The 25,888-nt window shown below is 34.3% G+C and overlaps 3 protein-coding genes and 1 long non-coding RNA gene across 6 annotated transcripts in view; 2 read left to right on the forward strand and 2 right to left on the reverse strand.

Moving 5' to 3' along the window:
* The first annotated feature begins 2,025 nt into the window (after positions 1–2,025).
* Positions 2,026–4,184, forward strand: LOC105680236 (tetratricopeptide repeat protein 31). Of its 2 annotated transcripts, none has more exons than XM_012380692.3 (5): positions 2,026–2,371; positions 2,558–2,767; positions 2,839–2,992; positions 3,071–3,171; positions 3,258–4,184. In XM_012380692.3, exons 2-5 carry the CDS (start codon positions 2,618–2,620, stop codon positions 3,498–3,500), a joined length of 648 nt encoding a protein of 215 aa, XP_012236115.1. In that variant the 5' UTR covers positions 2,026–2,371; positions 2,558–2,617; the 3' UTR covers positions 3,501–4,184. The 2 variants fall into 2 exon arrangements, with proteins under 2 accessions (XP_012236115.1, XP_012236114.1); XM_012380691.3 differs by having other exon boundaries at positions 2,031–2,361.
* Positions 4,185–4,482: 298 nt separating this feature from the next.
* Positions 4,483–7,852, reverse strand: LOC117151184. The gene is made up of 2 exons (XR_004460922.1): positions 7,536–7,852; positions 4,483–7,456 (listed from the first exon to the last, which is right to left on the reverse strand). It is a non-coding gene; the product is annotated as an uncharacterized LOC117151184 (long non-coding RNA).
* Positions 7,853–8,032: 180 nt separating this feature from the next.
* Positions 8,033–15,653, forward strand: LOC100742581 (integrator complex subunit 3). 2 transcript variants are annotated; one of them, XM_012380687.3, is made up of 10 exons: positions 8,033–8,381; positions 8,841–9,439; positions 9,542–10,103; positions 10,170–10,365; positions 11,715–11,880; positions 11,973–12,518; positions 12,591–12,684; positions 12,806–13,173; positions 13,250–13,826; positions 13,917–15,653. In XM_012380687.3, the coding sequence occupies exons 1-10, from the start codon at positions 8,307–8,309 to the stop codon at positions 13,989–13,991; spliced, it is 3,258 nt and encodes a 1,085-aa protein (XP_012236110.1). In that variant the 5' UTR covers positions 8,033–8,306; the 3' UTR covers positions 13,992–15,653. The 2 variants fall into 2 exon arrangements, with proteins under 2 accessions (XP_012236110.1, XP_012236111.1); XM_012380688.3 differs by having other exon boundaries at positions 11,742–11,880.
* A 3,564-nt stretch (positions 15,654–19,217) lies between these two features.
* Positions 19,218–25,888, reverse strand: part of LOC100744796 (protein groucho) — a 118,859-nt gene continuing 112,188 nt past the window's right edge. Inside the window, exons 14-18 of the mRNA XM_012380684.3 lie at positions 25,835–25,888; positions 24,529–24,596; positions 23,288–23,563; positions 21,313–21,916; positions 19,218–20,553 (exon numbers count right to left, since the gene is read on the reverse strand). The exon at positions 25,835–25,888 is cut by the window's right edge and continues 7 nt beyond it. Of these exons, the coding sequence (XP_012236107.1) occupies positions 20,446–20,553; positions 21,313–21,916; positions 23,288–23,563; positions 24,529–24,596; positions 25,835–25,888 (1,110 nt within the window). The 3' untranslated portion in view covers positions 19,218–20,445. The remainder of the gene's footprint in view (positions 20,554–21,312; positions 21,917–23,287; positions 23,564–24,528; positions 24,597–25,834) is intronic.

A 25,888-nucleotide genomic window follows, 5' to 3' on the forward strand; every position in this document is an offset into this window, starting at 1 on the left:
ACATATATAAGTATATATATATAATTATATATTATATATAAGTATATATATAATTATATATATACATATATAATTATATATTATATATGTATTATGGTACATTGTGTTTTTTTCTTGATGACGACTACTGCTTAACGATTTATTGATTACGACGACGATTATGGTGACAACTATATGAGAGAATGTAGACGGAGTATGTATAAAATGTATTTTAAGAGTGGACAAAACAAATATCAATTTACACTTACAATTTACAGTAACGAATAACAATACTGATGTGGGTTGTGCATAAGGAAACAAAAGAAAAACAAAAAGGAAAAAAAAGTTGAAAAGCGTATCGTAACACGGCGAATGGAGAATCGGATCGACTCAACGATCGAATCGCGCACGTGATTGCGCGTAGAAAACGAGTTTTCGTCCCGGTGCGGATTCATCTCTTTCCTGCTTGTTCTTTTTTGTTCTGTTTTGTCGCGTTCTGCGTGCATACTTAAATCATCCTGTTCTCACTTAAGTCAACCGTATTCCATTGTATCCGACAAACTTGCGTAACATTGTGTTAAAATCTGTTCATTTCTTTGTTGAGATTTGGTGAGAACAGGCAAGCGAAATTGTACGATTTCTAATTGATAAATGTGTTTTGTATCGAATAGTAATCATTTCTTCACATGTGTTTATTTCACAATTTGTTATTAATTTGCATCTATTAAAAGAATGATGGAATAAAAAGAAAAAAGACACGCAGGGAAAAGTGGAAGAAAAAGGAACGTGCAGGTGAATAGGCGTTAGCAAATTAAAACAGGAGTGCCAAATCATCCGTGACTTCCGTCCCACTTGGGCAATAATAAGTACAGCAACTTGGCGAGAAAGCAAATGTTTGCCATTTGTCCTCCAATAATCGTAAGAATTCTTAATCTGTCCGCTGTATCGATTCTTTTTTTCATATTGTGCTCGAGAAATGGTCACTACATTCGTTATTTTCGCTAAGATATATTCATGGCCGAAAATATCGTGACGATATATGTATTAGTAGAAGACGAACGAGCAAATGTCATCGAGTTAAGTCATCGAAAAAGAAAAAGAAATGAAAAATCGATCCGAAACTACGGTTTTACGATAAAGGTTATTGCTCTCGAGCGATCGATGTAAATAATCGATCTGGATAAAGTAATTTCGACACTCGCTATTAGTGCCTGTCGTTTCGTCGATAATCCGAATAGAGGTTCATTTCGTCATTAATGTCGAGAAACCTCAAGTTCCATTCGTCGAACTGACAAAAAATGAGCTCGTATTCGATTCTCCATTTACTATGAACGCTCTTTATTAAAAAATACAACGGCCGTGATTCATTTTGGCGGCTAATTAAGCAAAAAAAAAACTAAAAAAACAAAAAAATATTTATTCAAACGACTTGCCAGTTTCGTTGCACAGTATACACGAAGTAGATTCGAGCATACAAAAAAAAGTAAATAAATAAATCAATAATAACGGAAAGAGATCTATAGATTATGGATTAAATGAATGAGTTGCATAGTTATTTGAGATGTTTTACGAAATATCGATGTATATATTTTAAGTTTGTATTATAATGCCCCCACTTAATTTGTATGAAATGGAGAATTTCAAACATTAAAATGATGACAAAAAATATATTTGTGTTTCCTTTTCTATTTTTTCTTAGTTCTTATATTCTTTCGCCGTTGAACGTCCTGCATCACTCGAAATTCCTTACAAACTTCTTTTGCACGAGTTTCATTGTACGTTAAGAGGAGTTGTATAAACATAACATAGATGAATAAGTTTATATCTTTATTTCGCTTTATCTTAATCTTACATTATATGTACATAATCTGATTTAATAATCAAAAATGTTTTTCATCGAAACGTAAGTATAAGCGTAACCTTTTATTGACAACTATTCAACTATTTAAGATCGTGTCACAAAATTATGCTCACTTTGTGAAAATCGTTAACTCATTTTTATACGGATGTCTCTTCAGCAATATCCAATGGGAAAACTTCAAGTATCAGAAAGAATAGAATCAACGTCTGTTCTTGTTCTAGTTAAACTCAACAAAGTACTACAGTTTGCAGCTGACGACTGCGACGATTAGGTAGAAGGTTTATGCGCAGTGCAGTATCACATGTCAATGCTCGCTGCGCATGTACTTACCGGTGAAAAAGTCATGGCAGGTGTTTCGGCTGGTTCTTGTTGTTGACTATTTCTTATATTTAGATAACAGGTTACTTAGAACTTTCTCGAAGGACAATGATAACGCGTATGTTACATAATTTAAAAAACTTATTTTAAGTAACCGATTGCCAAAGTCATTGTAAATTATGTCGAACACACGGGAAGCAGAGGTAAGCATTTGTAAGTTTCATATCTATATTTTAGTATTTACACTTTTTATTTGGTGACTACATAATTGTATTTATTGCAAGATTTTATGATCTAAATTGATACAAAATGTCGTATTAATGATATTATGTTGTGTGAAAGAATTTAAAGTTAACATTGCAGTGATTCACTTATTACATTATCTCAATTTCATTGAAGGTACAAATCTTTAAGGAACGCGGAAACGCGTGTGTGAAAGAACAAAAATATGAAGAGGCTATGTTTCATTACACTCATGCCATTAAACTAGACCCAAAAAATTACTCCTTGTATAGTAATCGATCATTTGCATTTTTAAAATTACAACAATATCATTTTGCAATGGAAGATGCATTAATGACAATTCAATTAAAACCTGATTGGACCAAGGTACAGGAGTGCTTTTTATAAAACACTTCAATAAGTATATTATAACATAAGTATATCCAAAATTTTTGTAGGGTTATTTTAGAAAGGCTGAAGTAGAGTCACAAACCTTCCGCTTCAGTGAAGCACTTCAATCTTACAATAAAGCTTTATCCTTTCAACCAAATGAACCAACGATTTTAGAAGCAATGAGCAGAGTAACACAATTATTAATTAAAGACAAACGAGGTATAGCATTCAAGATATTCAGATAATTATAATGAAAATGTCTCATATGAGGTTTTAATATGGTAAATTATTTTGTAGCTGATCAACAAATACCCTGGCTTGGTGCTGGTGTTGGTATCATACTTGGAGTAATAGTTGTAATTGCTGATTATGTTTTTACAAATAAACCCACATTAACGGTATATGTATCAGTTTAATATTCTTAGAAATCAATGTTAAGATGAATGCTTATAATGGTTATTTCATTCTTTTTCATTGGATGCAGCATCCTCTTTTGATGGCCTTATTAACGATGTCTATAGCAATGCTAGGTTTTGGCATTGCAAAGGGATTCCGTTATTTTGTAAAGTGTCAAAGAAAATCACTTTTGGAACCTCCAACGGATCTCTTTGGTGGTAATAAAGAAGAATTTGATGATGTTGAAGCAGAAATGAATAACGAGAAGGAAAAACATTCAAAATATAGTAAAGCACAAGCACGACAAAGATTCAGGAAAGGAAAATCGTAGTGTGCTTTGATAATAATAATATTAATAATGACTTACATACATTTTTATGTAAATTTTAAATTTATACACATTTTAGCATCTCAAGAATGCACTGAATGTTTATGATCAATGTTATTGCATTGACAGAAGGTTTTATTGGTACTGTTTACATTTTATACTTCAGTTACCGTTAAACGATTTTAAAGTATTGAGAACATGTGCCAGAATTTCTATATTTCCCCATATTTTATGTTTAGAAATTCTTATATAGAGCAACATTTCCTAATTAATAATCGAGTCCATGTATTACAAATATATTATTTTAATCCTTTTGAGATGTATCACAAGAAATAAGGCTGCAATGATAATATAATAATTGGTAAGTTATGTAGTACAAATAATTCTAAATTTCAAATCATAAGAAGATCTTTAATCGTTATATAAATTATATCGATATTTAAAAATATGAAATGTTTCAATTTTGATAAATATTGACGAAAAGTAATTTATGCCATTTATACTTTGTCACAGTCATATCGTAGGATCAAATAATTTAAACACATCACCTTTATCTGATTCATACAACGAATATCTTATTCTTAATATAAAGAGTAATTATTGACACTCAACTTTTTGCACTATTTGTCACAATAAACGTAAGAAATATTCTAACTAAATATAATCAATTGCATAACAACTGTTTAATTTCTTGTTTCATATAATAACCAATGAAAATTCAGAATTTCTTAATATATGCATTTAATATATACATATACAATGAACCATATTATTTAAATTTTAAACATTAAATATATTGCATACTAAGTCTCTATCACAAGTATGAATGTGCATAAGTTAAAACACAATTAATATTAAATTTCCCAAATACACTTCTATAGAATTGTCTCTTATTCTTCTTATACTTCTATAGAATATCTCTTTTATTTTAATGATTTTAGTAATTCAATACTGTTGCTAAGTATCCAAGAATTTTTGATATAGATATGACTTATAGTAAGCTTAATCTCATTAAGTTACTTCGTGAGAACTATTTATGTGCATAGATTATATATATAGATAGGAAAACGTGAATATTTAATAGTAACATTTAGAAGCAGAAATATTAGATTCAGGAATTTCATGTAATTATTTGATGTGCTTCTATTATTCTTTAAAGTCGATTAGATTAAATTATTGAAATCTATCGAATTTTTTCGCAAACTAAGCTATTATTATGTGACAATTACACTATATTATAACCCTTTGTAAATTGACCACTTTCCCGTACATCATTTTAAAATTAATCGGCTGAAATATGTATGCATATTGTCATTAATATCGTATTTCACCTCCATAAAAACATGTAATTAGCAATTATACATAATAATGATAATTTTTTATTTAATCGCAATACATATACTATACTCAGTTCGGTAAGCATCATTATATTATTCTTCCATGTATAACCCGTTATGCGATGAATTATATTAATTCCAATGTAACGAATCAATATCGTAGCAAATGCATGGCTGAATCTCTTGTAAATTAATTATTAACATTATTTATATATTATTCAACTACGAATATAATGAGAATACATTTTCATGTACATTAAACCCACAAAATTTTTGACATTCCATACAAAAATGAAAAAATAGAAAAAAGAATTTTTATATTAAATATAATAAATACATCATATATATATTTAACAATTCATATTGTATAAAAATTATCATATGAATTCTTTAAATATAAAATTGTTATATGCGAAATACAAAGAATACATACATATATGTATGTACAATATGTATCTGTCCTTAATGAAAGATGTTAGTGATACTAACACGTTTTTCTCAACCGCATTGGCTGTGCGCCAGGTGCTTCGAACTCAGTTATCCGTAGATCACTGAGAGCTCATTAAGCAAATTCAAATGTACAAGCTGTTACTTACTAAGTACGTACATATTCTTTCGAATTGTTTACGATTGATAGATATACAACAACGAACATAGATATATAATAGTTCTGTTAGCATAAAATATTTGAATGAATTATAGAACATTGCGCCTCGGACTATTAGCACATGTTATCTTTTCTTGAGTAAATATTAAATTTGCTTATACGTTTATATGCAATTGTAAGAAGTAATAAATATAACAGCGCGATAGATCACCGTAAGAAAGTTAATGAGATAGATCAAAGTTTATGATGCCTACATAATCTGTAAATTTTCGTTGAAAAAATAATATTAATATATCAAGCAGTAGGTTTTTATAGAATATTAAAAAATCAATAACTTTGTTATAGAATAACGTTCTTTTATTTCTTAAAACGTTTAATCTATTTTTAACTTCTTATGACGTGTGAAACGATATAATTACTTAAACAAATCGTAAATTTTACTAATGAAATTGAGATAAATTATTTTACTATATTTTGGGTATGTTTCCCTCTTTTGTGTCTCCATCTTATATACGATCCTGATGACAGACTATTCACGGTACTCTCTTATGCGCATGCGTTCATTGACGTTTACAAGTAAGTAAGCAAGCATTGTACAATCGTAAAATGTTCAGCAGGGCTATTCCTCTTGGAACCTTCGAAGGGTATACATCTGAGTGTTTGATTAATAATATATAAAACCAAGCATTTTTTTATCAAGTTTGTAAAAAGACTGATAATATACACTTTTTTATTTCGCTGTTTATTTTGTATTACAATAAAAATATTAGTAAAATACGAGATATGAAAGTAATATACATAGTTGAATCATAGTTGAGTAAATTAAAAATTAAACCAAGATATAATAGTACGCAATTTGAATAAAACCGTTTTTCTCTAATAAAATTTTCGTTGCAACAATCATTTCAATGTCGAATAGAAAGTTTAAAAATCTCGTACATTAATATCTGTATTCCTAATTAACTTTTATTACGATCCAACGCAACGAATTAACATATGTTGTTCAAATACTAAATTAAAGCGACAAAAATCGAATACCATAACTCTGTTCTAATTTTATTTATTAATATCTATGAACTCGAAGCAACAGAGTTTCTACATCTGTACAAACTTAACAAGCTAGAGATGACCTCGAGTCGAATCATAACCAAATAACGCAAAAAGTAATCGTAATAGGAAATGAAAATGAGTATGCATACGCATATGTGTATTAGAAGAAGAAAGAGAAAGGAAAATGGGGTTATAGCACCACGGATACCTGGAGGAAAGCCTTATACATCGTAATGGAATGTCAGGTCCGTGGCTCCTGCACTTATTGGGGGTTAGGTTGACGTTGCACGAACGTATTGATGCGCAGAAATTCTATATACCCAGAGGATGTGTTTAATATATACGATTATAACTAATGCGCAAAATTCAAAGGTATCGCGTGACGTTTGGGTAACCACAAAATGACAAGAATTCGGAAAAGAACGTAAAGACGTTCACTAAATAACACGAGGAAACGAAGAGCGGGAAGCGTGGCCAGGGCACCCGATGCGATTAGTCGAGTACCTCTTCGTGCGTACAGATACGCGCATGCGCAGGCACAAACCGCAGGGATGTATCTACGATAAAGTAAATGGTAGACTTAAGCGTCACCAATGTGAACAATTTTCATAATTTTTGGTGTAATTCTTCCTATGAACTATGTTGTTTAAATATATATCTTTCTATTTTTTAAAATATATGAATTTTTAAAGAAAGTTATATACATTCATTTACAAAATTTAATTTTTGGTAGTTTCCAATGTTATAACAATGATTGAGTTATTTTTATAAAGTTCTACGTAATTTGAAGTCAAGATGCCGATGACCTCGTGGTACCATTCTCACTTCCTACAAATTTATTATTGATTTCATTTTAACGACGTGTTATTATATTTTACTTAGTCTTTAAAGTTAGATACTGTAACAGTTGCGTATACGTGTATGTACGTGTATCTTCTATTGTATGTCTTATTGTTGACCTGAAACTTTCAAATGCATGCAGCGGTTTACTAGAATTCATTAATATTTGTATTTCGTAACTTAACGATTCAAGTTGCAAAGAACTTTTATTATTTTTCACTTGATTGTAATGCTATTGTAACGCAAAGTGATATGTGCATATTAATGCATTGTACGTTACATCTGTTCCAATAACAATAAACATCAGTGTGTCTTTGCGTAATGAAGTATTTGCAATACAATTGTATGAATATATGCGTACATACAGTTCTATAGTCTGTACAAGAAAAAAATAATCAATACACGATCGTGTGACACCTGAAACGAACCGTTTAAACGCGGGAAGACTAAACCCTTTTGCACGAAGTTTGGCATAGTGAGTACACTGCTTCGAAGGTTCAGAGACACTTTGAGGTGACCGTCCTCTGGATGCGCGCCTTTAATAAATACGTTCCTGTTAGCCGCACTACTTTTCTACGGTATCCCCACCAATATCCATCAGTGTATACGGATTGGTAGGTTGCGATTGGTAAGCAAGTGATTGGTGTTAGTAGTGGGGAGCGATCACGTCACGAAGCGAGGCCGAAAAGAGACGAGGCGCATGTATCAATGCGCAATCGCATCGGGACAGTTCAGGGAGTCGGGGAGGTCCGTGGTAAGGAATAAACAGAGTGAAGAGACCGCGCGAGAGACGAAGAGTGGGGAAGGTGGAAGAGAGAGAGAGAGAGAGAGAGAAAGATAGAGAGCGAACAGGCAGTGAGACGATCACGATGCACGGAGGCAAGCACAAGCGGCCAGGGGCACAGGGCTGAGGGCTGAGGGCTCGACAGGGCCTAGAATAACGTTCACGGGACGGCCGTGGGCCAGTCAGCAGCTATGGAACAGACGAAAACTCTCGCGTCCCGGCTACTCAGCACAAGTTGCATAGAGAATAAGGACGACTTGGAAGAGGTAACATAAATATTTTAAATAGTCACTGGATACGTATCGGGTGCTAGGGGTTCCGCCATTGTTGCGACGGTCGCGCACGTCGCTGACCGCGCGGCGCCACACGTCGTACCACGCGTCTTAGCGGCAATATTTGAATCATTTGCATAATTCTAATGTTCACTTTTCTTGATTATTGATGGAAAATTGAATATTAATGAATAATTTAATTGAATATTAATCGCTAAAATCCAATAAAAAATATAATGAATGATACATATTATCAAATTTGCCAACTTAATACTGGAATTAAAATACTTTTAATGTTTTCTCAATATTAATAATTTTATTTAATATTTTATAGTCTGTTAGTACGGAACTTTAAATATGTTACACTTTTTATATCTTTTTACATTTATTTATGCTACATTTTTAAAATATTTTATTGTTACAAGATATTAAAAACTTGTTTTCTATTTTCAGAAATTCGAGAGATGTTATACAGTGCTCCAAAACCTGACTGCAGGGCTATCTGAAAAAGAAGCTCATGATACGTTAAATAATGCTGTATGTAAGGATAAGACACATGAAGAAGTTTCATTAGGATTGTTGGTAGTCATTTTGACAGATCCTCAAAATGCTCCAAAAAGTTACAGAGACTTGACATTAATTACACGAGATGGTCTTGCAATTGTGTTAGTACATCTTAATCAATTAGTACTTGAAAGATACCTACGATTGAACGATGTGACTAGAAGTCAGTTATTATGGCTGTTAAGGGAGATGATAAGAACCAGTGTAGCTAGTGTGGATAACCTTTGTTTAAGTTTATTAAGGCATGCAGCTGGTGGTGATATTTCACCACGGAATTTGTTTTTAGTTGATGCACTTTTAGATATTTTTCAAGAAAATCGAACTTGGCTGGATAAATTCCCTTTTCTAGTAGCATCCATTGTTTATACCTATTTACGATTAATAGAAGATCATAATGCACCACATTTATCTGGTTTACGTCAAAAAGAAGTTACATTTACTGTATCTTTAATAAGAGAACGTATGGTTGATTGTTTGGTTATTGGAAGGTAAATGAAGTGAAATATTTTTATCTATATTTATAATGCAAGCCAGACTGTAATAAACAAAATAATTAATGTTTGTATAATTGTGATAATTAATGTTTGTAGAGATTTAGTACGCCTATTACAAAATGTGGCACGGATACCTGAATTTGAGGCACTTTGGAAAGACATACTTCTCAATCCAAAGTCTCTTTGTCCAAATTTCAGTGGTGTCCTTCAACTTTTACAAACTAGGACTTCTAGAAGGTTTCTCCAATCTAGACTTACACCAGATATGGAAAGGAAATTAGTATTTTTAACCAGTCAAGTCCGTTTTGGTAATCATAAACGATACCAAGATTGGTTTCAAAGGCAGTACCTGGCTACACCAGAATCACAATCTTTGAGATGTGACCTTATACGATTCATTGTTGGTGTTATTCATCCAACAAATGAGCTATTATGTTCAGATATTATACCTCGATGGGCAGTAATAGGATGGTTATTTACAACTTGTACATCAACTGTAGCTGCAAGTAATGCTAAACTGGCTTTATTTTATGATTGGTTGTTTTTTGAACCTGAGAAGGATAACATAATGAACATTGAACCTGCAATCCTTGTCATGCACAATTCCATGAGATCGCATCCACCGGTCACTGCCACATTGTTAGACTTTTTATGCAGAGTAAGTGATAATGTAAATCTCAACACTTCATTACGGTTTTAAAATTTACATAATTTTTGTTTACAGATAATACCAAATTTCTATCCACCTTTAACCGAAAAAGTGAGAAATGGGATCTTTTTGTCGTTGCGACAAATTTTGGAGAAACGGGTCTTGCCGAGTCTTTATCCATTGTTTGATAGTCCCAAGTTAGATCGTGAATTAAGAAGCAAGATAAGAGAAACATTCAAAGAATTCTGTTTACCACCTAATGCAGATCCTGGTAAAATTATTACACAATATTGCATGTTTATTTTCTATAGACCATTCAAAATCAGAGCACTGAAAAAGCTTACCATTGCACATGTATAAACATGTATCTATTTATTTTTATGTATTCATCACATCATGCTATTTTTTATATAATGTACATATTTAGTTTTAAAAATATATGTCGGGTTTACATTAGGATTAGGGTTAGGAGTGTGAAACGAATCTCCACTTGGATTACACATTGTCGTTATGCAATAGAGAAGATATTGACTAGTGCAAATACGATTATCATAGAACTGGACAAGTAACCGTGGTAATTAGATACTCGAGAAACTAATGACAATGATCCTAGGTTCAACAAAATCTAAGTCGGGCGCGTAATATTCACTGATAGTAAGGGGTTACTCTTTTCGTCGATGAGATCTCGAGAGAGAATGAATTTCCATCTCGATGATGCCACAGAGGAAAACTATAATGGGGTATATCTAAGGACACGACATCATCGGATTCGTCGAGGATAGCCTTCGTTCAGAAAGTAAGGGAAATTGGCGTTGCTGCTAATTGATCAATCTCCATATCGGTGGTTAGAAAAAGATGCTATCCGCCCTCGAGGGAAAGTTGCTAGTGGGAGACGCCGCTCGTTGATAATAGATCTCCCCTATTTTTCCGTAGTTGGGACAAAGACTGTTTGTCTATTTGAAGAACTTTAGCTAGCTAAATCTTATGATTTATAACGGGCCCTCGGGCTAGCTGAACATGTACTGCGGGGACGCATCGACATCTGGCAATCATCTTACTCGAAGAATAGGGTCTGCGTATGGCTGGCCACGGGATAGAAACCGTTGGAATGTTTACTGTCGCGTGCCGCCACAAATATTTCTTTTAAGGAGAGCTATAGAATTACTCCATACCTTTGTTAGGCAAAGCGTTCATCCCGTGACTGACTGTCGCCTCGAGCCCAAGCTCACTATCATAAATCTGGAACAAATACAATCGGATTGAATGGCGACAATCGCTTAATTACGGCTATAATAGAATCTAGATTATGGTGTTCAGAGATTTTCCCGAAGTTTCAAAGGGAAGGCTCCGATGTCCTTTCATCCCCGACATATACATAGTATAAATATTGATGATATTCAAATGTACATATCAAATAGATATAAGCACAGAAAAATATTAGTATATGTATATTAATTTTGGGTTTATGTATCATGGTTTTAACAAATCTTTCTCTTTTAAACATCATTTAAAACTCATTTTCTGGTCTTTTCTTTTAATAAATTTTATTATTCACCTTTCCCTTAAGCTTATAGCACATTCATTGCTTACTAACTTTGGTTTTTGCATGATGTTTTTGAGCAGGAAATAAGGTTCCTGTATATTCAGGTAAAATGGAGGATTTTAATAAGGATGTTACACCAGGCGCTACACTGGAAAATGCAGCGAATACACCAGTTGAAAATAATCATCTAAATCAAGACTCAGAACCAGCTTTTAGTGATGAAGAAGACGAAGTGTCATTAAGGTTAATTCTGTTTTATATTTCTATCACATAGTACTTCAAATGTTTCAGCTTAAAAATATAGTTATATCACTAAAGGATATTTAACATTATAGGATAGTGACTAAAGTAGAGGAAGAAGATGAAGAAGATGTTCCATTAGCAAATGTGAAGTTGAAAAACGAACAAAAAAATGCAAATTGTATCGTGAAGAAAGAAGATATTACATCTCAGTTAAATTTAATTTTAGAACCAGAAGAGTTAAGGACTGCTGTAGAAAGTTTGCACAGTGAAACAGACAATGAAGTGAGATGTCAAACGATGGAGAGGATAGTACAAATGGTTGTAGAGGATGAAATAGATGCAGAAACTATACCAGCACTGGCTTCTTGCATATCAACGATCTTATCTTCACAAATTACATCTCAAATATTTCCATCAGATAATTTGAATGAAGAAGCCTTGACTGATAGTATAAGTACACCATTGTTTGTTATGTTTCGAAATCAGTTTCAGTTGTGTAAAGAAGAGGACAATAGGCGGAAGCTGCTAGCTCGGGTACTTGCAGAGATACAAAACGTTCAATCAAGAATAGGTTATCTGTTACTTTATTTTTTGAAAGTCTGGGGCAGAGAGGAAGAAAAACGGGAAGGCGAACCAAGGTTCGTAGTGGAATGCAAATTACACATAAGCAAATGAAAGTATGCTTTTTATTATATTATTTTTTATTGCAGTAATATGTTAAATGACGTTAAAGCATCTGTATATAAAGATTTTTGTGTACATCGAGAAAAAAAATTAGATGCGTGTTTAGTGTCAGATTTGAAGGTATGTAATTTTTAAAAGTTAAAAATTGTAATATCACAAACAATTGTAAAAATTGTAATTTGTTTTAATTTGCTTTATATATCCTTTTACTAGTCGTATATAATGTATCATTTTTTTATAGCTCTGCCATGAAGATAACATATTTATGCTGTGTTACCTTGTGCCTGATGTATACATGGGTTTTCAAAATGTGGCTCTTGGAAATGTTCAATTATTACATTTGGTTGTCTCGACCGTCGATGCATGCCAACTACAAGAATTGGTTTGTCAAATAATGCAAGGACACTTAAAGATGTTAAAGAAGGAATCGTTTACATCACTTTTGACAGCAAGTTTAAATTGGGAGACTTTTGAGCAATATTGTTTTTGGCAGCTTATTTTTGCCCATGATTTTCCAATTGACTATGTCTTACCTGTCTTACCCAAATTGCAATTTCGAGATCACGCAGAAGCATTAACATCGATATTGTTTATGCTTAAACAAGAAAAGTAAGTAAATCTGAAAGTAAAAGTAAGTAAAGATAAAAAATTTAATTCGATATTAATAACATCAATAATTGAATAGGCCAACGTTAGAACTTCTGCGACAATTGCTTGCACGGCAAAACGTGGATGGGGACATGTTTGTTGTAGCGGCTCTACGTTACTGGTGTCGCGATTACGAAGAAAAACTTAGTGAGTTACTTGCGAATCTTTTGAGTACTCGTTACCCTGCTACAAGTCCAAACAAGCGGAAACGATCTGGCCCTAAACATAATCAACAATCTGGTACACCCTCTGGCGAACAAGTTCTTGGTCATTTGGATCAATTACGACAGCATTGTATGTCGTCCGCTGAATTGCAGCTTTATCATTCTGAAGGAATGCAAAGAGCTCTACAACAAGCACAAGCAGCCAGTAGTGATTCTTTAAGAAAAAGTTATGGAGATTTATTTGCACTTGCGGAAGTTAATGAAGAAAATGAACCTCCTCCGCCCCCACCAACAAGCTCAGCACGAAAACATGCAGCAGCGTCGGCTGGAGGTGGCGGAGGTGCTGGTGGTAAAGGAGGTCATAGAAAAACTGGTGCTAATACGAGGGAAAGGTCCAGCTCAAAAAGGCCGCTTCCTCGGTATCATTTGGACAGTACATCTAGTAGTGAGGTAAATTTAAAAATAATCTACAGTAGCTATTTTTGATACTATTTAGATATTTGTATTTTTTATTAATTGAGTTCAATCGTGTTGCCGTAGGAGGAATCAATTGTGAATGTGAAACAAGCAAAGAAGAGAAAAAAAATTAATCCAGTGGGCTCCGATAGCGACTGACCACCCAGTGTCTTCAGATGTCACATGGACCACGTCACGTGTGTGCAGCAAGCTAAATTAGCCTTAAGAATAGTAAGATAATATAGTATACGTAATAGATTTATCTAGCGCGACTTGTATATATAGTATGTGGGAAGTGAATGCGAAACATACTGATTACAAGGATCTTGCACATACTTTGCAAACACTATATGCTAACAACGTTGCCAGATTCTGCATTTTCATGAATTTCATTACTTGTGTCAAACGCAATCTATCGAAAGATATTTAGGATATATGTGATATCTAACGAGAAAAAGATAAATTTATAAATACTGGTTATAGCTTTTCTAGGTAAATATGTATGACAGATTAACTTGCCATGGCAGATCGATACTCTGGGTGTTTTCTTCAGAGACAAAGGAATTTATCATGGTCTGTCAGATAAGGTTACCGAGAGGCAAAACTAGTCATAAATTAAATTATTTTGATACACTCTTAAACATACAAAAAATGTGAATTTAAGAGTTGAAAATTGAATCTGGCAATATTGTAGGAGATAAAGCGACATTAAGGTATTTCCTTATGTGATCACTTTATTTCTAAGAAAAGAAATGAAAATCCGTTACCTTCATATAATTTTGTGATCGATATCAAAGAATGCAGCACGATAGTGCTTACCAATTATTTGTTTATTGATTTTGCGATTAGTATAATTATTGATCCTATTGTCCAAATTTATTTCTTTTCTCTTTCATTACGCGATAACTATAGTAAGACTCGCGTCTCACACAATAGCTAACAAAAAAAAAAACATGGTTACTTTTTGTTGCCATAAACTGTGAACGCAATTTGTAAGAATCGTTGATAGGTTTTTATTAGGATTAAGGACCTTCTGCAGGAGAAGAATATATTGAGAATGTCTTACTCCAGCATGAAGCGTACAGTTTTACGACCAAATGTATTTTACGTCTGCGCTTAGTAAAAGCAACCTCAAGATGTAAATCATTCTCAAGACGTAAGAATTTTTATATTTTGCACGATGGAAGGTTGTCGATTTTTGCTATTAGATTGTTTTGATCTAAAGCAATGAATCTGTTTTTGTTGCTACTAAGTATTTTAATGCAAATGCACAAATTTCACGTTGATAGAAAAGAGAAAACAGAATGCACGACTTCTTTTTTTTGATCATAATATTTATGATATTTTTACATCCACGAGCTAGTAGTATTTATTACAGGTTTCTATTAATTTCTACGTGTATGTTTCAACTCTTATAAATTTGTTTATAATTTTGTAATGATCACAGTTTCTCTAATACTTTTGTGGATTGAATTTATTATTCTATCTAAAGTATATCAATTCAGTAATGAATTGGAAAGACACCTTCCAACGAGTATAGAACCAGGCGTCATGTACACTTAAGTCCTAAAAGGAACGTAAGCGTGAAATATCACCGTTCGCCTCCTGTACATTTCCTGTAAAATCGGTTACTTGTACACATATAAGTAGCTGTGTTATGTATTTTCTAGTTGTACATACCAGAGAGAACGGAATTTGTATGTGTATGTATGCATGTATGTGCGCGATGAATTTTTTCAAGAACCCGATAAAAAATTTTTTTCCATAATGAGAGTTTGTATTTCTGATGCTATGAAAATCGACCCATGAACATTCATATGGCGAACAAGATGAAAAACAGCCTTCTATGCCAGTACGAATGTCTTTTTATTTAATACGCGCGTAATGTACGTATCAACCATTAAAATGGCGTGTAAGGTGTGAAGTTGATATTGTTATTAGGTTTTTTCTACTTGTACATAAACTGCGACGTTATGTGAGAAAATATTTAAAAACGACGACGATTGAATGTAAAAGAGAATATATGAGAAGCATGAATGAGTAAGCGCGTGTATGCGCGAGAGAAGGAGAGAAAGAGAGACAAACACAGAAACACAGATAAGTAAAAGAAAAAAAACAAAAACAAAAAAAAAAAGAAATCGCGAAATTAATGATGCGCGGGGCAATATGAAAAATAAACCTGTAAACATTTAATGTTTTTTAACGACCTTGTACACATGGATACACATGTAAATACATGAATATATTATCGTAATGCGAGCATAAACATTTAATGTTTTTAACGATCTTGTATACATAGATATACGTAAATGTAAATACATCGAAAAATTACCGGAAGTAAACCTGTGATTCCTATCGTTTGTTTCCTCTTTCTCTGGATTTTTCCCTTCCTCTCTATTTTAATTCTTTTTCAGCGGCGAACGAATAATCGGGTTTCAAGATTGTATTTGTCATAGTACTGTTCTTTTTTTATAGATACCTGTATACATAATGCGAACAATATGAGATAACCACAAAACAACGTAATTATGCGCAAATTGTGTAACAAACAAATGGATGTTAAAAAATTTTAAACTTGTTTGTAATATATGTACAATTTTTTACCAAAATAGTGACAAATTAAAGAAAGATAACAAGATATTTTGTCTCTCTCTCTCTCTCTCTCTTTCCCTCTCCCTGTAGGATTAAATCCTGCTACATCATACTACATAGTATCGACAAATCGTGCATCAAGTGCATTTGATTAAAATTGCACGATTAATAGTAAAACACCATTTATGTTACTATCCTCCGCGTAACTACTAAATTAAAGAGAGAGAACCGCTCGTACCAACTTGTTAAGGCTAATACTGAATTAATACGGCTAAAATGCAATGGTATCACAAACAGTATTTAGTGGAAACACCTATGATTCGATGAAATACGTTTCTTCTATTATTTGCCATTTACTAATCACGCATTATTTTATCCAATTTGGCACGTGGCGTAACACAAATTTACTTCGTTGACACATCGAAGAGCCATAGAATAATTCACTATGTGGTGAAAACGAATTTATTTCATGGGTTAGTATTTTTATTCTGTTGTCATACTGAAAGAGGAAGGTGCAATTGTCTTGATGCGAAATAACAAATAAAAGTATAATACGTATTGAATTTTCGTATTATTACAGCTAAAGAGGAAAAATGGAATAGATTTTCTTAATTTTTTCCAAAAGACACTTTTTAAGATGCGTCATTTTTACTTGATACGTACTTTCCGCTATACATGTACATATACATCCATTTGGATTGTGTACACTTCTCATTCGAATGTTTCTTTCCTTTCACATGTGTGTATGCGTATTGCGTGTACCGTGATTACAAAATCATCATTCACCGTTATATCGCAGGTAAGATAGAAATGACATAATTACTTACTATCTTTTACGTACACACGTGCACACGTACATATCTTCCAACGAAAACCTTGTTGCATGGAAAAAGCGTATAGAAAGCGTATTTTTAAACGACAACCTAACATTATCAGCGTATAGCTGAAAAATAACGGATCTTTCTATTGATCGATAGATTCGTTTCAACTAATTCATAATACAGATCTGTCCTGCTATCAATGATCTTAATCGTATATACTCGAAAAATTTGAACAAAAAGAAAATAAAATAAGATTAACAATTTTCGTTAGACGACATTTTCAAGCGGTATTCGTGCATATTGCATAATGATCATGGTCGCATAAGATTTATCTGTACATCTCTTTACCTGTTATCTTTTTTTTTATCGCTAATTAAACATTTAGGCAAGGGATTCTTTATCGGCACGTAATCGACTCAGTTAAATCGTTCATATAAAAAGTAACCCCATAACTACTTTATTCCATTAAGGTCATGTGCAGATATTTTTCAAGAACGATTACTTTCAAAATACTTTTTGTCATATTTATACTTATATCTTTTATAATCCTGTATTCTTTTATGTTATAACTTTTACAGGGACGACTTAAATGTTTCAATTACGTTTATCTTATTGCATGCTAATTTTTACAAGATCCATCAATTAGGGCAGATGCCACCTGTTGCCCACTATTCATCACTAAAAATTGATCGATTTAATTTAAGTTTGGTCTACGGAACTAATATTTAGTCCAAATACAGAAATAGTTTCGCCTCGTTTGTGCATATGATTGTACTTTACAGAGATGTATGTATACTTAAATGTTGAGCTGTCGAATGACTCAATCAATTAGTAATGAATTAAAATCGTCGATCGGAATATAGAGGGATTTTGTACAAGGTTCCGTTTATTATTCATATGCACATACGCGCACAATCGCATGGCGGTTTGATTGATTACGCGTTAGTATGCTTATCAATAACAGAGATGACTGTAACAAATGCTATATTCTTAGTAGGGAGCTAATGCATCATTCTCTTCACAGTTGATTAAACGGTTGGTTCGTAAAATGCAAAATTTCTCTATAGCGATGTCTTTTTCAAGTAGTTCAAAACGATTTGAAAGAAATATAGTTAAAACAAAATAGAATCGAGAACAAATTTTGAGAAACACTAAAAATATATTAACGTTGTGTCAATAACACTGTAGTAACATCGTGCATCTTGTTGTTGCTACTTGTATAGTTAATACAATTTTCAAGGATTAAATATATTTCAAGTGTGTACAATAAAAGATTAACTTTGGTTGCATATTTTGAAATGCGATAGACGTATAGTGAAATAATTTATGATACGATCGAATGATTTGTTGGCACAAGAGACGTGACAGGACATGTTTTAACGCACTTATAACGTGTTTGGTCACGTGCTGCGCAGCGTAGATGCGCATAAATCAAAACGTTCAAACATTGTTTATAACAGATTAATTTCGCTTACTTACTTTATTAAGAAAATCATTATTTTTAATTAAGCGATTAAATAATAATGCCATTACTATTACATAAAATAAAATAATACAATTATTATTATTGAAGTAAATAATAATAGTATTATTATTAAATGCAATAGTTTAATAAAAAAAAAATGCAATATTTAATTAAAAATAATTATTTGGATTTGACGACTTAACAACGAATAAGATACGAATAAAATATTAAAACATTTACGCTAGAAAAATTAAAGTTTATATTCCACGACATTTCTATATTAGAACACCTTTCTAATTTGTATGATCGAATCAACCGTTTCTTTCTAGCTGATTCTTCATGCTTACAAATCATTCGAGCTTAATGTGCAATAATGTGCATAGACTCGTTGATTTTGATCAGGTTGTAAAGTATTAAGCAATTACTTACCCATGGATGTAAAAATATTCGCTGAAAAAGATTCGGATAATTATTTACGCAAGCTTTCTTTAACAGAAAAGGCAATCGTTTTTTATCGATATATTTAAAATTAATTAATGATCATGGTTGATCAGAATGTAGAGAATACACAACACTGCTCCCATGGTACAAGTCTCGTGTTTACTTTCCTTTCCTTTTTTTACGGAGAAACGGCACGATCATCCTTCGTCAGTGACTTCAGAACGAATGTTACCAGTCGTTGCTTTGATAGTTTGGATGATGCACGAATATTCGAACGACCAAATCCTCTCGTGACTATAGTGTTCCAACGAAACGAACAATTTTATACGAAATAAATAAATTCGATGTATATTTATCATTCACCTGTCTTCGTTTTTTCTTGTTCACGACAGCATAACGTATTAATCGACTATACTTTGTTTGTAGTCTATAGCGAAACGCATTATCCAAGGTATGTAACGATAATGGTACGACCAGCGATTTTCTCGAAACGATTGCACATGTATATCATAGATATACATGTATACATCGGTATACAGCAATAATATTCGTCGACTCGTTATCGTGGTCGTAGACATGTTAAAGGGACAGCGATTGCAAAAGTTGTAAAAGTTTTGAAGAAAATTACAATAGGCGAGAACAAGTATAATTTTTTGTTAGACAGGCTCCGACTGTTCGTTCTTCACGTGTTTTATCTGTCGTATGATGTCATCTTGTGCATGTTGATTCTATAATTAGGTACTTAATACGAAACCGTATCTAGCATCACCATTTGCAAGGCTCTCCTGGTCACTTAACGCGCATGCAAAATCGCTTGGTAACGTCCCATTAACACGTTCTCGTTGTATACACGCGACAAAGAAAGTTCTCTCTACGTTTAAATCACACGGTCGTACGTACAGTTGGGTCACGCACACGCAACTCCTAAATATACATGTACAGCTTTTTCCTCTGGCACACACGTTGGTTTCTCGACCGTCGTCATAATTAGCATTAGTTCTTTTCCTCCGTTTTCTTTTTTTTTTTTTTGTTTACTCTTCTTATCACTATTTGTCTCTCTCTCTCTCTCTCTCTTTCTTCTGTTCTTTCTTCTATGCTTTGTTCCTTTCGAACGCGGTTTCTATCGTTAATACAGACTTGTTATGTATATATACACAATATAGTAACAGTCTATGTTCCTAAGGCTGCTAAAAAGTCTCACTTGTAGGATCTCCCCCGCGAAAAGGGAGAGCGTGTTATAGAGTTCAGGTTTCGACCAAGGGAGGAAAGCGTGAAACGTCTTTACCGTGCACGTCTAGTAAATCACTTCGTATACAGTGGCCTTTTTGTCACCGGATCCAGTCACGATATATTTGTCGTCGGCAGAGATGTCGCAGCTCAACACCGACGAAGACTCCTTCGACTGTAAAAAGAATTGATATGGATTCCCATGTGGTTGTTCGGAGATCTGCTTTTTTGTGCTACTTGCACGCAACATGACGCGTTAATTACGTCCAACGATACACGCAGAGAATAGTTCATCTCTTATGAGCATGCAACGAACTCTTAGTGGACGCGAAGTTCTTTTCTCGAATTATGAAAATTATGGCTGACATCTAACTCACTAAAACTCGTAGCAAGAAAAGAATTTGGAGACTCGCGTATTTTGTGTATAACAGCTTACGCTGTATATACATATACAGTGGCAAAAGGTATCTGTACGTGTTCTTATTTTTCAATGTTTATCAGGTTCTACGCCTCTCATTTTCATAGTGTCAATTTTTCGTAGTCGTACGAAAGTATGTGCTGTTAAATGATACGAAAATTAATATACCTGAAAATACCTGAAATGATACAAAAATACTTTCTACCACTGTAGCTAAGTAGTCGGACACTTGCTGATATTTCGTTACTCGAGTCGAGTAAAATTTATCAGAGTTTTTCAAATAAATGTAACGAAACGTCCTAACCGCTTCTATATAGCAGTCTGTCTCGTTCAAAATTAAATGGTGACTAAGATCTCTCTTTATTTATATTCAGCTAGTTGTCTCGAGTTATACGTCGCTTCAAGTTCTTTCCACCTATTATATCTCATTGTCTTTAATCTAGTTAACAAGACGAAGTGAAAAACGAAAGAAACAACCTATCTCGACAACATCAACGAGAATGTGGCGATACGCACCTGAAATATCGAAGCTCCGTACGGTGTGCGCCATGCGTTCAACAAATTATCCTTGCCGGTGGAGACGAACCATTTGCCGCAAGAGGCGAAGCGTAACGACAACACGCACGACTCGTGTAGGTGCAGTTGATACTTATCGGACTTGGTAGCGTGAAGCACCTCCACGTTCGAATTTTCCATACCCACAGCGAGCCATTCTCCGGTTGGGCAATAGCCCAATGAGAATATTTGCGAGGTAAAGTCGTGTTGCTTCAACTGTCTACCCTCCCTTAGGTCCCACGAACGCACCGTGTTATCCAACCCTCCTGTCCACAGCTTCGAACCGTCCGCCGAGATATCGATGCAGGAGGCACCGTCCGTGTGGCCTTGGAACTGTCGAATCAACGTCTCGTTCTGTAGATCCCACACGGCGATGTTGCCATCGCTGCAGCAGCTGAAGCAGACCTTCGAGTCTGGCGAGATCGCCAACGCGTAACAGGCCGGTGCCGCTGACGTCAGTTCCGTTTTGATTCGCGGTGTAGGACTAGCCAAGTCCCAGATGATCAGCTGACTCGCCTCCCCTCCAACTATTAGGGTTCTGCAGTCCGGCAGTAACTTTACCGATCTGTTTTCAGAAATAATGAAAATAATGGAATATATTTCATGGAATAACAAGGTGAACGAGGATGTAAAAAAAGAACACGTATAAACAGGATCACAAAGTAACGTAAAAACGAGTTGAAAGAACGAAATACAATTTTTTACATATATAACCTTTGACTCCTTTCGCTGAATGATTAGTTAAGGGAGGATTCCGACCGAACAAATAATAGTTTATCTTCTATTTTCTCCGTTACACGAGCAATTAGGAAGCGTCGATTTCATTCCGCGAGTATAATAGGTTTAACCATTCGCAAATTAAAACAAGACATTCCTTCTTTCGTAATGTAAAAAGCAAACCTCTACTTCCGGTTAAATATAGAATTTTCGTATTTCCTATTGTTCGTGATTCGTTAAGATTGATAGTTGGCCGATTCATCAATTACCTCGTAATAAAACGAGCCAGCCCGTTTCTTTTTAATGCGAATCCATTAATATTCTTCCACTTCTATTCGAATTTCATTCAAATCTTATATTCTCTATTCTTCTTCGTTTATTAAAAACGATATTTATCTAAACCGTCAACCGATAACCAAACACTATTCTGTCTTTTAATACGAAACTTCCTAGCTTCCTATTTAAAGTTTCTTCCCGTTCGTTACAATTGATACGTACGACCGATCATCGATTATCCAATCGAGTCGCTAACAATATCCAATAACGAAGAAAAGAAGACTCCTCTTTCCTACTACGTTAACGAACTTCTTATCTAAACATCAAACATATACTGCCATCTTCTATTCGTCCACGTTCGTTAAAATTACCAAACAAATCCCGTTATTTGTCAAAATAACTAGCCGAATCGCCACACGATCCAATAATAAAGCTTCGCTCGACTAAAGCTCTATCGTGCAATCGCTTAACACTTTACCGACCGCTAGCGATTCAACAGCATACGCACATCCGACCGGCGTATCTCAGGCGCAGATTCTCCCTGGCGCCGGCTCTGTTTCGGTTTAGACTCTGCAATACCATTCTTTTTGTTCATCGCGAACGGTACGTTTTTCAAATTGCTATTAAACCGTGGCAGCTTACAAAGCAACGCAACTGACGCAACTGGGCAAGGTACCTTGGTACTAAATGACAAATTACCGTTCGAATAATGAGAAATATTATCGGTGACAAAAAGCCGATTAATAGGCTATCGGTCGGTAAGCGTCGACGACGAAAAGCCGATTAATAGGCTATCGATCGGTAAAGTGTCAAGCAAAATTGAACGAAACGTTGCATCTCGATTTGATACGACAAATTTACCATAATCCACGGATACGTGTTAGCGGCGTGTCGAAAGACTCGGACACACCGTGCAAACGTGGACAGAGACCGTGGAACTGACCTAATATAATTGTCGCGTTGTAGGCAGTCCAACTGCGATACGTGCTTGATACTGCCACCGCCTCCATGTCCGATGTCCCAGACTTTAACGCACCCTTTGCCGCCCGTGTAGACGTACTTGGTCGGATTCGAGATGGTGACGGCGCACACAACCTCGCCATGAGTCAAGGTATTAATCTGACGCGCGTGACGTGGAATTCCCGGCCCTATCAGAGCGTCTGTGGGGAATGGCACTGGCTGCAGCTGACCCTCGCCGTTCATATGGAACGAGTACGCTCTGTGGTGGAATGCAAAACATTAATGCCTTTGTCTTTACGTAATGGAATGCCTTCGATTACTTAAAAGCTTCGCGCCGCGGCGAAAGGCGGCCATCGAAAAGATAATGCTTCACACGCCGCACCTTTCTAGCTTATGCGAGCGGCGGTAGCGGGTTGACATTTTCAGAAACGGCCAGAAGCGTCGAACGATCTACAAGTGTAATTTGGTCGCGTCGTCGTGTATTTATTTTCTTTGAAATGTCAAGTACGCGATATGTAGATGCGTCGAAAGAATGGAAGTTACCGGTGCAGCGATAACTGCGTTTGAAAGTATTCGTTTCTGAAGGTGTTTCGATCCTTTACTTCTCGACTAGATCAATCGAAATAGTTGTTCGAGAAATATTTCGTCGTTTCGTTGTTTCGTCCTGCAGAAGCTGACGTTCTCGTTTGGTAGATCGTTACTTAAGAAACACATGTCCTTAAGTCACCTAATACGTTTATATAGGATTTATTAATTATAATTATATCACAAGGAAAACTAAATGATATTATGTTTCGAAGATTTTGTTTACAGACTTGTCTGATTAAGCTTTATATTTAAAATCAGGATGGGTGTGCTAACTTCGACGTAGGTGATTTACACTCCTGTTCAGAAGTTTGGAGTATGTTAGGATTTCAAAGGAATAATAACTTGCTTAAGTAGATGTTATTCGTATTATTATTATTTTGGTAGTATTGAGACCGTAATTAGTTGTACCTAAAGGCGAAAGTTATCATTATAATACCGTTATTTCTCAAAAGAATGTGCGAAAACGTTTGTTTCGTCTAAGAAGTAAAGGATGTTCCGAACTTTTGAGTAGAAGTGCACACGTAACGATTGATGGTTGCAATTCGAGTTGTACAAGCTGCAAATATTTCGTAACCTTTTTGAGTCAAGTTTATCGTATTTATTATTTAAGGATTAATTTTAATGAAAATTACGTACGGTTTGCCACCCGGAATGTTGCTTATCCCGTTAGTCGATGGTATCCTCACGTGAGTGTCGAAGCCGAGCTATAGAAGAGAACAAACTATATCAGTTTTTGCTTGAACTTTCTTTCATTAATAATTTCGATATTTTCAGTCACGATATTTGAATAACAAATACACAAATACGAAGAAGAGGATCATGGAAATGTAATTTGCATTCTGGAAGTACGTAACATGTGATTGCATTCAACAAAGACATATATATATATAGAATAAAACTAAGAACGACGATACTCCATATATTAAGCTTCGTAAATATTTTTAGTTCCTGGCAATCCAATTTTCAAAACATTTGGATACTAATCACCTGATAATATAAGGACGACGATATATGTACAAACGAATTTTGTTTCTAGAACTTTTGCAAGTCGTCTTTAATGTTTCAGCTAGCTTCTTCGAGCTTTTACATTAAAAACATTCTTTTAAATCACGAATAACATTGAGAATCATAATTAACGCATTTGCCTGAACACAGAAATCTTTTACTAATTTAAATACTAATTTACGATTCTAATCCTCAAAATGTCTACTAAATTTCCAGTACTTTTCACCAAATTCATTCACCAGAAATACGTATCATTAAACGGCGAGTAAAGTACACCATTTTAGAACTTATTATCTATTATTACACTTATATATCTATTACAGGCTACCTATTTTACAATCAACTGAAACATTACCCAACTGATACTTCGCACAAAATGAAATTGTTACAACGAGCTATCTATTGAGACACCTTAAGAGTTTTAATAATAAGAATAATAATAAACGGAAATAAATAGCCATCGATCGTTTCATAGATTTAACTATAGGCGATAGATGATTCTGATTTCTTTGCGATTAACCAAAATAGCTTTAAAGTCACTGTCAGACGACGCTCTTTAAACGATTTTCGGTTGGTACGCACATTCTCGTTGCCTCTTCTCGACAAATTCAACAAACAAACAATTCAACAACGAAGAGAGAGAGAGAGAGAGAGAGAGAGAGAGAGAGAGAGATTCTAGAGAGTTTTTCAATTTCACAGATCTGAATATTACCACGTTTCTGTACCACGTCGTAAGTAAACTATGAGATTTCACTGAAATTTATACATAAAAAGATATTTAAAATGTCTCGGAGTTTTTATCTTTTCCTTAGAAAGCTCATAGTCTATAGTATCGGTGGCGGGGTACCGCTGCAAAGTACTACGAGATAAAAGAAAATAGAAAAGAAGAAAAAGAGAAAGAAAGAAAAAAGACGAGCAGCTAGAGCGGGTGAAGTACCATCGAGGTCCTGGCGTATGGTAAGTTGCTGTACGGCGAAGGCGATTGTGGCGG

Source organism: Bombus impatiens, unplaced genomic scaffold (assembly GCF_000188095.3).
Source record: "Bombus impatiens unplaced genomic scaffold, BIMP_2.2 scf_0106, whole genome shotgun sequence".
In the NCBI taxonomy this organism is placed as follows: domain Eukaryota; kingdom Metazoa; phylum Arthropoda; class Insecta; order Hymenoptera; family Apidae; genus Bombus; species Bombus impatiens.

What these genes read in the sequence shown, in the direction of transcription:
- LOC105680236 (XM_012380691.3), top strand. Translation starts at nt 2,338, where the DNA reads ATGTCGAACACACGGGAAGCAGAG. An exon ending in CGAACACACGGGAAGCAGAG is followed by an intron (nt 2,362 to 2,557) that starts GTAAGCATTTGT and finishes ATTTCATTGAAG; the next exon opens with GTACAAATCTTTAAGGAACG. An exon ending in TAAAACCTGATTGGACCAAG is followed by an intron (nt 2,768 to 2,838) that starts GTACAGGAGTGC and finishes AAATTTTTGTAG; the next exon opens with GGTTATTTTAGAAAGGCTGA.
- LOC100742581 (XM_012380687.3), top strand. Translation starts at nt 8,307, where the DNA reads ATGGAACAGACGAAAACTCTCGCGTCCCGGCTACTCAGCACAAGTTGC. An exon ending in ATAAGGACGACTTGGAAGAG is followed by an intron (nt 8,382 to 8,840) that starts GTAACATAAATA and finishes TTCTATTTTCAG; the next exon opens with AAATTCGAGAGATGTTATAC. An exon ending in GATTGTTTGGTTATTGGAAG is followed by an intron (nt 9,440 to 9,541) that starts GTAAATGAAGTG and finishes TAATGTTTGTAG; the next exon opens with AGATTTAGTACGCCTATTAC.